Here is a 16,791-nt window from a genome sequence, read left to right as displayed (position 1 = left end):
GCTTGTTTCCGGACCAGGGAAGGCATGGCTTGACAGTTCGGGCTGGACTGTTCCCATGAGGCACAGGGTCAGACTGATTTGCATATGGCCATGTCTGAACTGGGGTGGCAGAGTGGGCTAAAGAACGGTGATGGATCAAACCCAGATCTGTTGACTGGGTGTGAGTGTTTGATTGGTTCTGATGCTCCGTCCATCACCACCCCCTTTTGTACCGCTTTGTTCGCCATAAGTTGGCAGGGTATGCTCAGACGTGAGTCCCTTGCTCACTTTGCCACTGGATTCAAGCAAGCCTGGCTGAAGACGGCTGAAATGCCAGAAACCGGTCCTAGGAAGCTTGTTTCCGGACCAGGGAAGGCATGGCTTGGCAGTTCGGGCTGGACTGTTCCCATGAGGCACAGGGTCAGACTGATTTGCATATGGCCATGTCTGAACTGGGGTGGCAGAGTGGGCTAAAGAACGGTGATGGATCAAACCCAGATCTGTTGACTGGGTGTGAGTGTTTGATTGGTTCTGATGCTCCGTCCATCACCACCCCCTTTTGTACCGCTTTGTTCGCCATAAGTTGGCAGGGTATGCTCAGACGTGAGTCCCTTGCTCACTTTGCCACTGGATTCAAGCAAGCCTGGCTGAAGACGGCTGAAATGCCAGAAACCGGTCCTAGGAAGCTTGTTTCCGGACCAGGGAAGGCATGGCTTGGCAGTTCGGGCTGGACTGTTCCCATGAGGCACAGGGTCAGACTGATTTGCATATGGCCATGTCTGAACTGGGGTGGCAGAGTGGGCTAAAGAACGGTGATGGATCAAACCCAGATCTGTTGACTGGGTGTGAGTGTTTGATTGGTTCTGATGCTCCGTCCATCACCACCCCCTTTTGTACCGCTGTGAATATGTAAGTCATTATTTTAAAACAGTATTTACATACTCTAAGCTAGGCCGCTGCATGATGCAGTGATTGAGATAAAACAAGTTCTTACAAAACATACTTTTTAGTAATAAGTAATCAAACTGTATCTAATGCAGACATTTTTGTAAGTGTCTCCACTATTCCAGATCCCAGCTGATAACTCCTTTACATTACATCTTAAAAAGAATAGATCTTTGCCACCATAAAGCTTTAAGCAGATCCACTGGAATTAATCAGTAGAAGAGTACAACATTATGCGGCAGGTTTGACTAAATTATGTGGTTAGCATTACTTCATTATTTTGTCATTTTAACTCACGGTAACGCTGTCAGGGCAAATATTTCACCTCATTAGTACCAGTGTAGCACCCAAATACAGCAGTAAGCAACTACAAGATTACCAGTCAAACTTTGCAAAGAGCCTTCCACTGCTCCAGAACACTTTGTCACGCTTTAAGTAACCTTTGTTCCGTTTGAGCTAGAATCAAGATTTTTTTGTTGAAATCTGCAGATTATGTAGCAAATGCAGTACACTGATAATTATGTGGAAAACGCTGCTGCTGCTGCAGAAACTCATAATTCCATGGTTTCTTTTTTACCTTTCTGCACTACCACCCACACTTCGATTTCAGGCAGAGGCATCTCAAAGTCAGGATTAACCATTCAGGGGCAGTTTTTTTGTGAAAGCTGAGTCCATGGGGTGGCAGGTAGAAGGCTAGCAGGGTGCATTCAGATGCAAAGCCCTAATCCTCTCGATCCTTGGGGCCTCACAGTAATGGTCCAGGAGACAGAGGAAAGGAGCGAGATTCATAGATATTGTCAAAGAGAAGGCCCAGAATAGGGAGCACTGTATGCAGACTCATTTTTATGTTTACAAATGGCCAGAGACCGCTTCTTCAGAGAGATACCCCAAAGAAGGGGACAATATAAGTGTTTTTCAAGGGACATCCATTATTGAAGCTGGCGCTGCTGCCAAGTGTGTAAGTGGCCACTGCTGGTTATCATAAAGGAGCAGATGCAGCAGGACTGGGTCCCAGGGATTTGAGGGGCCCACTGCATCACAATTATGACTGTCTACCTTTAAAAAAAAAGGGGCATCAGAGCTTATTGTCCTTTCAAGCATTAGGACAGAGGTGATGATCCATCATGGAGGGGAAGAGGTAAAAAAGGCAAAGGAGATAGCCTGCTACTCAGGACTGCAGTTATCATTAGTGCAGCAGGTATAGTTGCATTGGGGTCAAAGAGTGTGAGGGGCTCACAACACCCCAGTTATGTGGAGCAGTTTGTTTGGGATATCTGGTTTTGTTTTATGCTTTTGCTGTTTTAGAAGTCTCATATTTGGTGCAATTCATATACTATAGAAAAAATATTCCTGAAATAATCTCATAAGCCCCGCTCCCTGCACGCAGCCATGTTCCTCTCGCTCCCCCAATCCTTGTCATATAGTTTTGGAGGGGGGCCCGATCTCAAACCATTTTGCTTAGGGGGGGGCTCAGAATAAAAAAAGTTTGAAGACCTCTGATCTAGATAGTGCCAGGACACCCTTGGGTAATTAATGCGCTTTATAAATGTCATTATCATCTACTGTGATCTCAGTATGTAAATTGGGGTCAAGATAGGCCGTTTCATTTGCAATCTCAATCGCAAGTTTTATGTCTTTGAAACTTTGGGCACATTTAGGGGACCACTGAAACAGCACGTTTCGCTTTGTCAAGTCGCTCAAAGGAGCACTCACGGTAGCAAAGTTGCAAACGTAGCTTGAGTAATAACTGGTCATTCCTAAAAAGGATCGCAGCATGGTAACATCTTGTCCAGGTCTGGAGTCATTACCTCATCAGGGAACATATGCCCAAAGAACTTGAGTTTAGTTTTGTGAAATATACACTTTGTCGCATTCAGAGTGAGACCTGCATCTGCGAGTAGCTGGAAACACTTGGGTAAGTTCCATGCTGTGTTCTTTCTGTGTTTTCCAAAAAGCTGGTATGTCATCACTGTAATTGAAAGTATGTATAACAGGTTGAATAACATCATGAAATATCTCAGCAGCCGAAGCCACCCCAAAACTCAGTCATTTGTATCTGAACAAACCAACGTGAGTAGAAAAAGAAGTAATGTACCTGCAGCTTTCTTCTAGCTCGAGTTGATGGTATTCTTTATTCAAATCAAGTCGGGAAAATACTTTGGCTCCATTCAAATGCATGATCATGTCGGATATGTGAGGGCCAGGGTCTCTTTCCCGCTCAATGGCCTTGTTTGCCTGGCGCAGATCAACACAAATGCGCACCATGCCATGACTGAGCTTTTTTTTGGTACAACAACTATGGGTGAAACCCATGGCATAGGGCCTGTGAGCTATCAATTATGTCATGTTTTAGCAGTGTTTTAGGCGATTTTTTCACAGCTTCTGGTAAATGGGAAGCAATTCTGCAGTCTCTCTGGGCAACAGGGTGAATCTCCTTATTAATGTGCAACTGCACTTTCATGTTCTTTAGTCGTCCCAACCCATGAAACAGCGACGGGAACTGGTTCACAATTTCAGACTGAACACTAATGTTATAATTGAGGGATACCAACCCCATATCAGCAGTGGTGGCAAAGCTGAGCAAACATGCACTCAACACATTCCCTAGTAGAACATGAATGGTGGCATGTACTGACATCGTTTTGTGCTGCATGGTCGCTGTGAATGACCCTTGACTTTGTAATGGTTTGGAAGTGGCCCGAGAATATACCTTCATGTCTCATGGGGTGAATCTGACAGGCTGTTGTATTTTTCCATTGGCATGATATTAATTGACGCACCACTGTCTATAATGAAAGTTATTGGGTAACCGTTCACTTTCAGTGTGATTTTGGGACAGCATCTGAATGATGTTTTCCGCTTCGATTTGAAGAACCGGAATAACCCACTTACTGGGTCTCGGCGGCGGGGGAACCGCCCAAGTCTTCCATACCCTCCATACGTAGTAAAAGGAAACACAAGAGCCTTCGTCTGCAGGAGGAACCCAGATTTATTCAAATAGCCCGGGCTATGGAACAGAGTCCCAAGCTAGTCAGAGACCAAACCCAGGAGGCTGCTGCTTTACTCCGCAGCTTACAAGCCTTTTATACTTTTTCATTGCAGTCTTTTGGCTGTTAGTCCATTGTTCAATCAGGGCAGTGTTTGCAGTTGATAACCAGATCCAGACGATGTTTGTAGGTGGTGACCTGGTCAAGGCTTGGTACACAAATCATTGTTCACTCAGTGTGATCAAAGCTGGTCTTGCAGGCCATTGTTCACTCAGCTTGATCAAAGCCCGGTCTTTCAGGTCATTGTTTAATCACCATGATCAAAGCCCGGTCTTTCAGGTCATTGTTTAATCACCCTGATCAGGGCCCAGCAGACAGACCATTGTCCAGATAACCTGATCACGGTGTCAAGGATGTTTACCGGGCTGGGAGCAGGAGATGGAAAACAAATCATTTACCCAGGGCTTGAGTGTCTCATGGCTTTCTGTTGAACTGCAAAGAACAGGGGGGGTTGGGTGTGCGACAGTTCCTGGGCAGAAATGCAGGCTGCAAGATGGTTTTTGTCATGTCAGTTAGAATTTTCCCAGGCATCAGCAGAAGCGACCAGGTGGGTCATGTGGAAGTGTTTTGACACGAGATGGCAATGAAAAAACAATGGAGTCTCAGTACAAATTATGCCGATCAGAAGAACACTTTTCCTCAGATTGGTGCATTTTCTTGGATTTTCTATCTTCTTTGCAAGTGGCTAGCCCCACATGTGCATGCCATCCTTCTGTTGATATCATCAGCGCACTTCCGTCTTCATCGGTGCTTGATAACGACGTTGAAGAACCTTTGTAAGACAAATTTGCGATGGTCGACTTTGCTTGGTTTCTAAAGTCATAGCTGTTGTTACTTTTTTGTGGGTGTGGTTAGAGTGCTTCTGGAACGTTCTGGCGTCCAGCTTTTCTTTCTGCCGTGACATACTTAATTTCTCCTTGGCTTGGCACAGTGTTATGAAATAGCGCTCTTTCCCACAGCCCTTGCAAAGTTGTCCTATAGAGGGACATTTACCATCATGGGGAATTCAAAATCCACATCGGAAGTATAACTTTGATTTCTTCGAGGTTGTCGACTTGCATGCATCTGGTTTGTGCCTATGCTTGCTTTTTCACAGTCAGTGTTGATTCATTATGTGCTATTCCTGCTTCCATGTCAGCAGCTTGTCATTCTGCTTGTGCTTCCGCTCTTGTAGGCATCTGCATTTTCTCTAGACTGAGTGTGTCTCTCAACATGCATCTTCTAAAGGAATTGCAGAGGCAACCATCGATAATTCTGAGACATATGGCTTCGTCCTTGATAAAGTCACAGAACTTACTGTGTTTGAGTGCACTAAATATTTAAACAAACAAATCCATCATTTCACCAGCTTGTTGTCGTGCTTGGTTGAACATGTATCTTTCATAGTCTACGTTCGGCATTGGATTAAATTTGGCTTCCAACACCCCCTTTATCTGTCGGTACGATGTTGCATTAGTTTGTGAGACTTTCTTTAGCACTTCTTTCACTATGAGGTCATCAAACGTTTCAATCCACACAGCTCACCTGGCGCCCATGTTCTGTTATTTTTTGATGTGTCGAACGACACTGGAGGTTTTAGAAATGCTCCTGCAGTGTATCTCCCGTCCTCTTCTATTGCCATCAGAAGTATATGCTGTTCAGACAGCGTTTGTCATGAAGAATGTTACCTGTAACTTCTGCAAGCATTGGCCTCGCGCTTGAGCCTGGATCTCCACGTCTGATTCGAGATCATAGATTGCTTTCTTTTCTTGATAGTGAGTGGATTCTGTATCTTGTATCTGTTTTTCTCTGCCGTTGTCTTTGCTTCATTTGCTCTGTGTTCCGGATGCAGCGTCTTTGCTTTTTCATTGATCTGAGGCACACATGGCATGCACGTGCAGTTTGCTGTACCGTTGCAAACTCTCAGGGAGAGCAGCCTTGTTCTTCTCTGGTGTGCATCCCATTCTCGTTGCCAGTTGTAGTGCCGTCCCCAGCTTTGGCACACATAAATGAACAACGCCACATACTGAGCTGATTCATAGGCGTCTTCATTCCCCAACATAAAAACACACTCTGCACGATTAACGTTATACTTCCGCTAATCACACCTTAACACCTCCCAGCACATTACGTAATTCCTGTTCAGAGTCCACCCAGAACCGCAAGGGCCGTAACGCATACGTTGTCAATACACTACAGATACCAAGATTCCTAAGCAAGTGATACAGAAAAGTTGCAGAACACATTTTATGGTAATATCTGATGGAGATGTGCCAGCAAGATGACTTAGTGAGTTAGACGGTGTTGACCTGTTGGCAAAGTGTTCAAATTCAAACAAGGCTGATACTCAACCTTTCATATTGAGTTAATAACCTGAGTGTCATTAAAGTAGGTATTAATGACATGGTACTTACTGAGTTTCGAAACAGCAAAAACCAATGGTATGACAAGTTAAAGTAGAGTGAATGAATGAATGAATGAATAAATACTTTCATTTGATTTCATTAAAAAAATCATAAAAGGGAGGAGAACCACCATTCATAAAATGTACATTTTGGAGTAAAAACAGGTGAGTATAAAACATACAGAAAATACAATAAGTGAGTTTCTGGACAAGGTGTACTGGAACTTATTAAGTTAGCTAATGGTTTCCTTTTTTTCTAGTTCTGTTGCTGAGGTTTGGAGGAATTTTTTTTTTTTTTTAAACTTTGTTTATTGATATTTTACGTCATGTCATTACATACATACAAAGGAAAAAACCATAAGCAGAGGCAAGTGGCAGTGCAGGTCTAAGGGCACAATAGCATCTGATCCAGTGTAATCGCAGGGGCCAAGTGAACATTCGTACACAGCATAATATGAGTCTGAAGGTTTTGAGGAATTTTATGGCTCTACAGGACAGTTGGATTGATAGTCCTCCGAGGCATTGGATGACGGCTACTCTACATGACCTTATTTGTTCCTTCCTAAAGGCTTCCCGGAGGACCGTTCTTCGGGTCTCTACCAGGGAAGGGCAGATGCATAGTAAGTGTAGAAAAGACTCGTCCCATTCCTTGGATTGCCAGGGGTATTTCCATTTTGGTGTCAAGTCTTTTGATGGAAATGACCCCAGCCGCAGTAACGTTAGGTAGTGCTTTTTCTCCTGGGAAAAGTGGTCTAGCAGGTATGGTTGGGGTTTCAGCCGCTGATAACCTTGGATCACGGCCCAGGCATGTTTTTTTTTTGAGAAAGCTGTTTTGTCTATTAATAAGGAGGTCCTTTTGATTGCCTTATTCACTACGGTTTTAAAACTGGAATAGGTGGGGAGGGTAAGCCAGGCCTCCTCTAGCTGCAATGCCACGAGGGAATCCTTCAGAACACTGAACGTTTAGTTGTTTAGCCTGGCTTGGGTTTCGATTTCTTCCCAACAGTGATGCGCAAGGGTGTTGTCCTCTGCATCCCTCATTCTCCAGTAGTATTTGGCTAATGCCCCTTGTTAAAGTAGAGTTTTACTATTGGAAGTCTAACTCAACCTTTCATACATCTTAGCCAATAACTTGAGTATCATTACATTAGGTATTAATAACACCTGTTATCAGAGTTTAGAAATGGCAAAACCAATAATATGACATCTTGTATCAAGTTGTTATAGTACACTGGCGCTATTGGAATGCATCAACAAAAAAACATTAACAAGTAGATACTTGAAGTCAGTATACAGTTTATTTAAATTCATTAAAAAGCAAGCTTATCATATAAACATGATCCTACATTAAATAAAAAGAGTGAGTACATTATAGCATTATGTATAAGCTTCCTCAAAAATCCATATCAATGCAGAGTTTATACCACGAGAGGACGAACTACTGTACCATATTTTTTTCACCAGTTCTACATGGCAAAGAAATCTCGAATCCCTTTGAAAAAGGAAACAACAAGAACATTTCAGCAAAACGTAATTGCTGTAGCGTGGATAATGCCATTATTATTCGTAGGCTGCAGCAATTATTAACACAGGCCTCCGCTGACCTCTGCGTGTCCAGATAAGCACCATTGCGAATGTCCACGTAATTCCTATATTCGCCATCTGTAATGTGAGGTTAACTGAGACCACGTGCGCAACCATACTGACGCATGCGCAGGCTCTGTGCGTACTATGACGTCTTGGGAGCGATAGGAATTGACGGAGGGTTGGTAATGGCATGGACATGACAAAGGGGCAGGGAAAGAACGCAACACTCCCAGACAGTAACTTGGCGTCCTGAGTGACATCATAGACAACTCGAGCTTCGCTCTGGTGGTCTATTTGATGTTACTGAGAACCCCTTGGTGAAAAATGTCTCTGTAACTCCCTGGTTTCAGAGGACGGTGTACCCACACTCACAACCATACTGATAGGTGAGATAACGTAAATACTTCTGGGTAGAGGATTTTGGTCCTTGTTTATAGTGAGACTATATAAGAGTGATTAATAGTAGTTGAAGAACGCATGTTGTGACGGATGTGGTAGCGACATTTAGCCACCTTTGTGTCCAAACAGTAGTACTCTGCGTGTTTTCGGGTTGAGTTTTGGTTTTAACCCGTTTAAATAACAGAGAATATTGGCCACTTAGAGATTGAAGGATGTTCTTGATGATTTTTCCTGATACAAATGAGCCGGGTACTTGTTATGAGTTTTCACGGTGGTTTACTTTTGATTTTTACAGCCTACTGTGGATTTGATGTAACACGAATGAACAGGATTGTGATAATTTTTGCCTTATCACCGTCGAATATTAGAACCCTGTGTGGTTTGGAATTTATACCACATTTCAAGTAGGTGACTGTCCTGAAATATTAGCACAATTAAGGATATAACCGGACTCGATTTGAATTGTTTCCGATACGTTTTCTTTCACTTCTTTCCACAATTCATCTAATTTCAGGAATAAGACAAAACGAGGAATTTAGAAATACGTGTTGGCTGTGGAGTTTTTTATGAAGGCTTCTTGAATAAAAAAGAAAAGAAGAAGATGTGACTCATGATTCTTCGATACATTTTGGCTTGCTGTAATTGCTGTTAACAAACATATACTTTAAAGTTTTCATATTGGCTTGCTGTAATTGCTGTTAACAAACATATACTTTAAAGTTTTCATATTTACGTGTGCTGGGGAATAAGAATAATTTGTGCTAGCTTTGCTTCCTTCTGTAGAGTTTATGGTTCTCTACACCTTTCAGCACCATCATAGAAGTAGAGAACAGGAAACTAGTGTGTGAATCTTTTAGTGCGCCTATACACCTATGACTGATACCACGTTGCTATTTGAAAACTGTAACTCACTATTACCCATCTATAATTACATATATTGTTAAGATCAATCATCAATTATGCCCCCTCCAAAGTAGGTGCCAATAATAATGAAGTTTGGAGAATGCAAGGAGTGCTCATTGATTTAAAATTGGCAAATGTATGCATTGTGCAAAACTCTCATGTGACTGGCTTCTGTTTGCGCTTTCCATTTTATGATCATTTGGCATTTATATAGCACACACATGGCATTGCTGCACATGTTGGAGGATTTCTAAAAGGTTCAGATATCGACAAGTGTACGTGGATTTGCAAAAATGATTGCAGTACGACTATATTCAGCCAATAGTTCAATGGTGCAAAATATAATATAGCACATGCTAACAACTGGATGTAAGAATATTTGCACTCATTTTTTTCAAACAGCAGTTTGTGGTGGAAATGGTACAACTTCTAAGGGAAGTTTTAAACGGGCCTTATAGACCGCTTTTTTATTTTTCAGTTTTATATAAAGTGAACACGGCACATGGGTATAACAGCACTTATTATGAGCACCAGAATTCATGACACACTTTCTAGGCACGGGTAGATTAATTGATTTGCCCAGAATCACAGGATATTGACCTGAGACCAGGACTCAAACCTGGTTCCAGAATCACAGGATGTTGAGCAAAGACTGTTCAAAAAGTTGATAGGTAGTGATTGAATCAATGCTTAAATTGGGCAAGTATTCGTTCCTACTTGCAACCTGGAACCCATCTTAGAAGACTGGGACTTAATTGGACTGCGTGCATTCATGAGTGCACATTCAGTACAAGGCCCTTTTTAATGCTGAGGGGGCTGGCTGGGGACTGTAGAAGGATGCCATGGTGCTACAGTAATATTGTCCCTCCACTCTATTTGTGGCTTGTAATCTCACTGTTGGGGGTGTGACAGGAGGAACGGTGGTAGGGAGGATGCAAGTAATCACAAATATTGTTGAGTCATAGGATAACCACTCTAATCCTATAATGCGGGAAGTGGGCATTGTGAGAAACTCTCCTTTTTGCTTGGTCACCCCCATTTTTTGCTGAATTGGATTGCTGGTTTTTAGACTCTGCACTCTGGGACACTGTTGTGCAGTGCTTTGTGTATATGGTGTGACCCCCTAAATTGTGTTGCTTAATCCTTGATTGGTTCATTTAACTGTCCTGTACACCTATAGTGTATGGTGTATAAACTGCATCCATGGAAAGTTAAATGTCACCTGTGGACTGCCGCATTTAATGTGCCATCCACTAGCATGAAAAGGATAAATATGGCTTCAAGCCTACCATTGTCGCCTGACTGCCACCGTTTAAACTTGCAGTGCACCTTGTTAAAATAACCTATTTTGACAGCTCAAAACCTTCCTTTTAAGTATCAATCACCCCTGTTTAAGCTTTGTTGTCCACAAGGTAGTGTGCATGGTATGTAAAAGCGGGACAAGAAGAAAATTAATGGTAACATGTCCCTACAGTGATGAGGCCCAAAAAGCTATTTACTCTGTGGCAGTCCAAACTGCCCTATGTAGAAAACCAGAATGGAGATTAAAATACTAATACTGCTATCTGGGGAAATAATTTAGAATTAAATCACTTTTTTAATATTTATTAAAAATCCAATTCAATGGTGAATTCAGATTTCTAATCAAGATTAGGCAAAAGTAACTTTGAATGAGGTGTGAAATTCCTCCCAGGAGCACATAATAAGCTGACCTAAATGGGCAGAGATGACTTCTCTGAGACCAATAGAATATGCAGAGCGGCGGCTGTGCCATTCTTGTTGACATTCAGGTGTCAAATCCTGCATGACAAATCTGTCTGAAGCACATGGAAAAGATGTGTGCCCTTCAAAGGGAGCAAAAATGGTGCTGGGCAAATTATTGTGTGGTCGCATGTCTGGTTGCTGAAGGACCCTACCTTTATCCTACCAGTCTTTAGTGTTACATGTGGGAGGACACTAGCAATACCACAGTACACTCCCCAAACCCCCGAGCCGAAGACTTTTGCCATCTTAAAAATGCCCTAAAATGTCATTATGGGCTTGTATGCAGTAAAGCAAACAGAAACCGCTGCAGAACTAGGTAGGTCAAGGTCTGGGAACCTCTGCGTTATTGATCAGAGAGTAACTAGGAGTGACTTGGGGTGTTACAGGCTTGTGAACCCTACAGCCTGGACCATCTCCCAGCATTCCTCAGAATACTGCTGCACTTGCGAAACAATATCAGGCAAACTGAACCTGCTGGACTAGGCATCTGGGACCTGTTAGAAGGACCTGGGGAGGTTGGACCCCCTTCCACTAGAAAACCCAGGACAGAAAGATTTCTGGGGTGGCTCCAGGAACATAAAAAAGCTGAAGAGGACCTAGACTGGGCATTTCTGTTGCCCTCTGACTGACACCCTCACGCTCTTTAAGTGTTACCCCTGTGGTCTTAGGGACCTTGGAAGTGTACTCCCGTAGATGTTTGGTCACTAAATGAAGTTTGGGACCTTTTCCAAAATTTTTGCTCTAGAGCATCAAGGGGACCAACTATAAAATGTATCCATTCGGCAGTTCCACGGTGTTGCACTGAATTTCAAATTTCCCCATTCGGGGAAGTGTTTTTCTTCAGACAAACAACAATGTCCCTTTTCAGAATGGGACATGGAAACGTTTTTTGAACTTCCCTACTTCCAGCAGGCCCTAGGAGGGCCAATCTACCTGGTGCATCAACCTGAACTCCATCGCGGTCATCCTCAAACTGCCTCTAGGTCCCCGTCTATTGCGACTATTGACTACCATGGACACAATTTTCACTTAAATCTTTAAAATAATCATATCTCCTGTTCCTCTGATTGAATTTTTATCGTTTGATGACATTTTGCTTATTAAATTTTCTCTGTCTGTATAAATAGGAGTGGATTTTTTATTGTGTTGTTTTTATAACTTTTAACTGTTTTAGTACTTCTAAATGCTTTACTCAGGTTCTGCAAGTTAGGCCTGTCTGCTCTGTGCCATAGTTAACGGGTTGATCACAGGTTTATTTTACTGAAACCTTTGGCGGGCCCGAACACCTTAGTTACTTTATTATCTGTGGTGGACTACAAAACCCCTCCGCCCCTCCAAACTAATAATTCACTTTCTCACAGGCATATTCCAGTCACATATCTCTGGTACGAGTATAATGCAGTCTGTTGTAGGATCACAGTAGTAGTAGGGGTTCCGTCTGGCAGCACAGTTGTGATTTATGCCAATGAGACTTGAAGTTGATTGAGAACTTTGCTTTCTCAGCAACAGCAGTAGTCTTGAGTCACTCATTGCATTGTAATGAGTAAGTAGAAGCGAGGCCCCATCAGGCAACATCTGGTTAACATGAAAATGAATGTACATTAGAATAGCATATGATTGTAAATTCAGGATTATTAGAAACATATAAAACCAAACACTTTGCTACAAAACCTTCCACATTGTGGGAGATACTAAGTAGCTAGCTATAGCTACAAAAGCACCTTCGGTCAATCTTTCTACACAGTGAGAACGCAAAGGCAGAACAATTTATTCTTGTATTGTCATAAAGGACGAAGTTATTGACCAAATATCTCATTGTTAAAAAAAACCAACATGATGTATCTTTACATTGGCCTATTGTAGCTCAAGATGGAACATATTCTGCAAATGTCCGGAATGTGTCCTGCGGTGTCAGTTTGTTTGGAAGCTGCTTTCGAAGAGAGGGGTGACTGTCCCATCCTTCCACTCGATCAGGATCTCCCCGTGCCTCAGAGAAGGTGAGCAGGAAGCTAGACCGCCATGCTGTGCCAGGCCTCCTTTCGCAGCAAGTGGCGCGTTCTCATCTGCCAAATTTACCCCGTGCCAGGTCTGCGGATAGCTCTTTAGGGCACAAATAGTCTTCCTCTTCCTACAAGGTGAGATGTATTACAGATTAGTTACTCCAGACACACCTTAATGGACCATTTGCTATCACTCCAAAACTGACACTGTCAACAGCAGAATGGCTTTATACACAGATCACATTCTTCCCAACAATATCCAAACAAAATCAGCATTATAATATATCTTTCCGTTTTGCTTCAGCTGCACTCCTGTATAAAAGTAGCGGGAAGATAACTCTCACAAAGACATGTTTTCTGGTCATTCTTTCTAGATTTTCGATTTTTCTTAGGAGGTGGATGAGTTTCACTTACTTTTTCACTTTTTTTAAACTTGTCATTACAATGGAAGTGTTTGGTGTTGATGCCTTTGTTACTTTTTTTTGTTTACTGTGCAATGTTTCTAGATGTATTAGGGGTTAAAAGATTCTGTACTAATTTGTTCTGTACCCAAAACCAAGAGGGTAAATGTTGTAACAAAGTAATGAACACAGCACTGGGGCGGGGGTCTAATACTTAGACTGAAGGAGTCAGGTTTTAGGTATCTGGATGGAAATCATGAAGTTAAAACAAGTTTTCATCTTATGATATTTGATTATTAATAATCTAGAAGTTGACTATAGAGGATACCTAATATCATGCATATACAATCAAGAATATATGATTATTAATGGAGAGTGGTACTTCAGGACACCCTCATGAAAAAAATAGGACACCACTTCGTCATTACCCCAGTCAGGCACAGTGCTGCATGCACAAGTGACATCATCTGGCACCTTCCATCCTGAGAAAATAACATCAGCGCTGTGACCTTCAAGGTCTTGCAGCCCTGCAGTTCCCAAATCGGGAACCTACACTCCTAGGTAAACATCAGCAAGTTAAGACTGTGATTGGGTCCTTCTTCCTGAAGGCAACTCCTTTGTTCTTATCTCATTCTAGTCCTAATGGACTGATGTGCCAGTCCAGCCCAGAACCATGCATTGGCCTTCCAGTCCATGAGTAGCAGCACACCCACCTCAGTTTTTTTATTAAAGTTTGTGTATTCTTCACCTCTTTTAGCTGGTACAAGACCACCTCTGTAAGTAACTTTACTACTCAGCTCCAGCTCATAATCTTCTACTGCCTCCCAAAACAGAAATAACTGAACATGTGTGTCTAACTGTTAATTCTTCCATTCTCCCATCTCTTTATTCCCTCCTCTCCTTGGTTCATCCAATCCTCACCCTTTCCTTCTGTTGGTATTGTCATTGTCCACATCCCCTAGGGGTTTCCCCTGAAGGTTCCAAGGTTGGGAGTCAAAACTGGAAATTAACTGCTGATGGAACATTGAATGATGCCTGGATGTAACCTGGAAATATCAACGTTTTCAACATGTGGAGTATTATTTTAATACCAGTGTACATGGCAATATTCCATTGGCTGCAGTCTAGTCTAAGAATGATAAACCGGCTCCAAGAGTTCCACGCATCTGTTATTGTGAATGAAATAAGTGTCACAACAGACTGCATCCTCTCCATTTCCAAAACCCCTTTTCAAGTCCAAGACTGGGATGCTGAAACTGTTCTAGACATACAGTCAAGACACCTCCTGCATTCATTAACAAGCCCGAAGCACCATAGGGACTGCCATTTGTGCTATATAAATCAGACATGGGACTTAATAGGGACATTCTCTTACTACAAGCTCAAGTACTGCGGTCTGAATCCCTGCAGGGTCTGCAAATAATTCCCATCAGATCAAGTGCAAATCTGGATTCTTTTGACTCACATCCCTTCCTTTCTTTTGTAGTAGACCCTTCTCTAGTAGCATCCATCTTTACATTGTTATGGTATAGAGCAGCTTGCTTTCTTTTACAGAAGCAAATGCCATTGTGTTGCATTACCCAGCTTAATTAAATGAGCAAGGCTGCGTAAGGATTTTGGGTGCTGGGCCCCATATTAGGAGAATCCTGTCCTTCCAACAAGAATCCCACTTACTTGTTGCAGTGGATGTTCAGGACGAGTATAAGAAGTCCGGTGGTGAAGGCCAGCGGGCTCAGGATCAGCATGCCTAGCTTCCAGTTAGTCTCTGGAACATTAAAGGTCATGTTAGACATAGACCTCTGGTCTGACCAGGAGAAAGACATGAATTCCTAGGAGTCAGGAAAGAATTCAGTGTTGCGAGTTTAAATGTTATTGATGTAGTAAGTCAAACAATTTAATATTTCAAAAGTCTCTTTCCGCTCATATCAATTGAAATAACTGGTGTCTTTGATGTTGTACAACCAACACATGTTTAGCAGCTTAAAGTGAACTATTGCTTCTTCAGAGCTTAATCAAGTTTCAGAGCATGAAATGCATCGGGACTTCGCAAAGTTTATTTTGATCATCTGAATATTCACATAAACCACTTGTTCATGAGACAGTTACACATCATGGAACAGTCGTGATTCATGTGATTAAACTTACCAATCACATCTTGGATTGATTTCTTGTTTGACACCAAAGTGTATCCATTATTTTACATCCTTTCTTTGATTGGATCAACGCTTGTGCCCAGGGGGACGTCCCCTATTCAGGAGACGCTTTCTTTGTACTTAATCAAGTTTCCTCAAGAGCTAATGATATGAATGGAAAGTGACTACTGAAATTTGACTGTACTAAATCAATAATATTTAAACTAGCAACACTGAATTTTGGAAGTAATGTTATGTACTACATGAAGATATAAACTTGCAAAATGAAGATGAAGAATAATAAAAGTATTATTGAATTGAGATGTTCAACAAATAAATGTAATTGTTATTTAATTCAAACACTGTTATTGTGTTTTCCTTTTTTAGACTCTTCACCAATTTGTAACATTTATTATTGCAGTAGTTCATGAAATCTCAAAACCTGCGAAAGCCAAAGAGTGATTTGACAATACAGTGATGGTTGTAGTTGAAAGGGACAGGATTTTGCATGCTGGTGTGTAAAAGAATGGGGTGAGGAGGGTTGAACACCTGCAATTATTTACACATTTTATCATGCAGGATGATTTAACCAGGATGAAAGCTTTGGTGGGCATCAAGCAACAAGAAGACTGACAGCGAGTGGGTACCTGGCATCAGTGCGCTATCCAGTATGTCTCAGAGTGAAGACTGAGTGAGGGAAGATGCATCCTTACTGATTGTTTCAGTGAGGTCTTTCCTGGAGAGCCGGGATCATGGTCCCTTTCCAATGGATGATACAAGCTGTGATGGCCTCCTGAGGAAGGCCCTGGCACTAATTGTTTTACAAATTGAGCACTGCTGTGTGGGATATGCTGCCTTGACAGTTTTAACTGAATTATTACAATGCAGTGTTAATGTGGGTAAAAGATGATCCCCAGTCCCGAATGGTTGAAATACTCTCTGATGCTTCCTGGGAAGGGGGTTTTGTGCTATACTAGCATAGTGAGGACCCTTAACTTTGCATTCTTTGAATTCTTCCCCGTGGCCCTGTCAATGAGACCGGTGGGCACGGGCCAGCAGAATTAGAATGTGACTTTCATGGTAAACAACAAGGCTGTAGGGGGAAGTGTTAATAGCAGGATACTTAGCGACCATGACTTTCTTGAGGGAGCTTGTGCTTTGTTATCTGTGACGGATTGCATTTTTCAGGGTAAAGCGCACACCCTGCCTAGACAACAACATGGCTGATGCCCTGATGGGGTAGATATTACA

The 16,791-nt window shown here is 42.2% G+C and overlaps 1 protein-coding gene across 2 annotated transcripts in view; it reads right to left on the bottom strand.

Annotated features, from left to right (window-relative positions):
• Positions 1–7,630: 7,630 nt before the first annotated feature.
• LOC146863863 (uncharacterized) overlaps positions 7,631–16,791 on the bottom strand; it is a 355,759-nt gene continuing 346,598 nt past the window's right edge. For both annotated transcript variants that reach the window (XM_085628628.1, XM_085628618.1), the window contains 2 exons: positions 15,083–15,173; positions 7,631–13,135 (listed from right to left, as the gene is read on the bottom strand). In XM_085628628.1, coding sequence (XP_085484754.1) covers positions 12,919–13,135; positions 15,083–15,173 — 308 coding nt within the window. In that variant the 3' untranslated portion in view covers positions 7,631–12,918. The remainder of the gene's footprint in view (positions 13,136–15,082; positions 15,174–16,791) is intronic.

Source organism: Triturus cristatus, chromosome 2_1 (genome assembly GCF_964204655.1).
Source record: "Triturus cristatus chromosome 2_1, aTriCri1.1, whole genome shotgun sequence".
NCBI classification, from domain to species: domain Eukaryota; kingdom Metazoa; phylum Chordata; class Amphibia; order Caudata; family Salamandridae; genus Triturus; species Triturus cristatus.
Note: the sequence above shows the minus strand (reverse complement) of the source record. Positions and strands in the feature narration are given on the sequence as shown.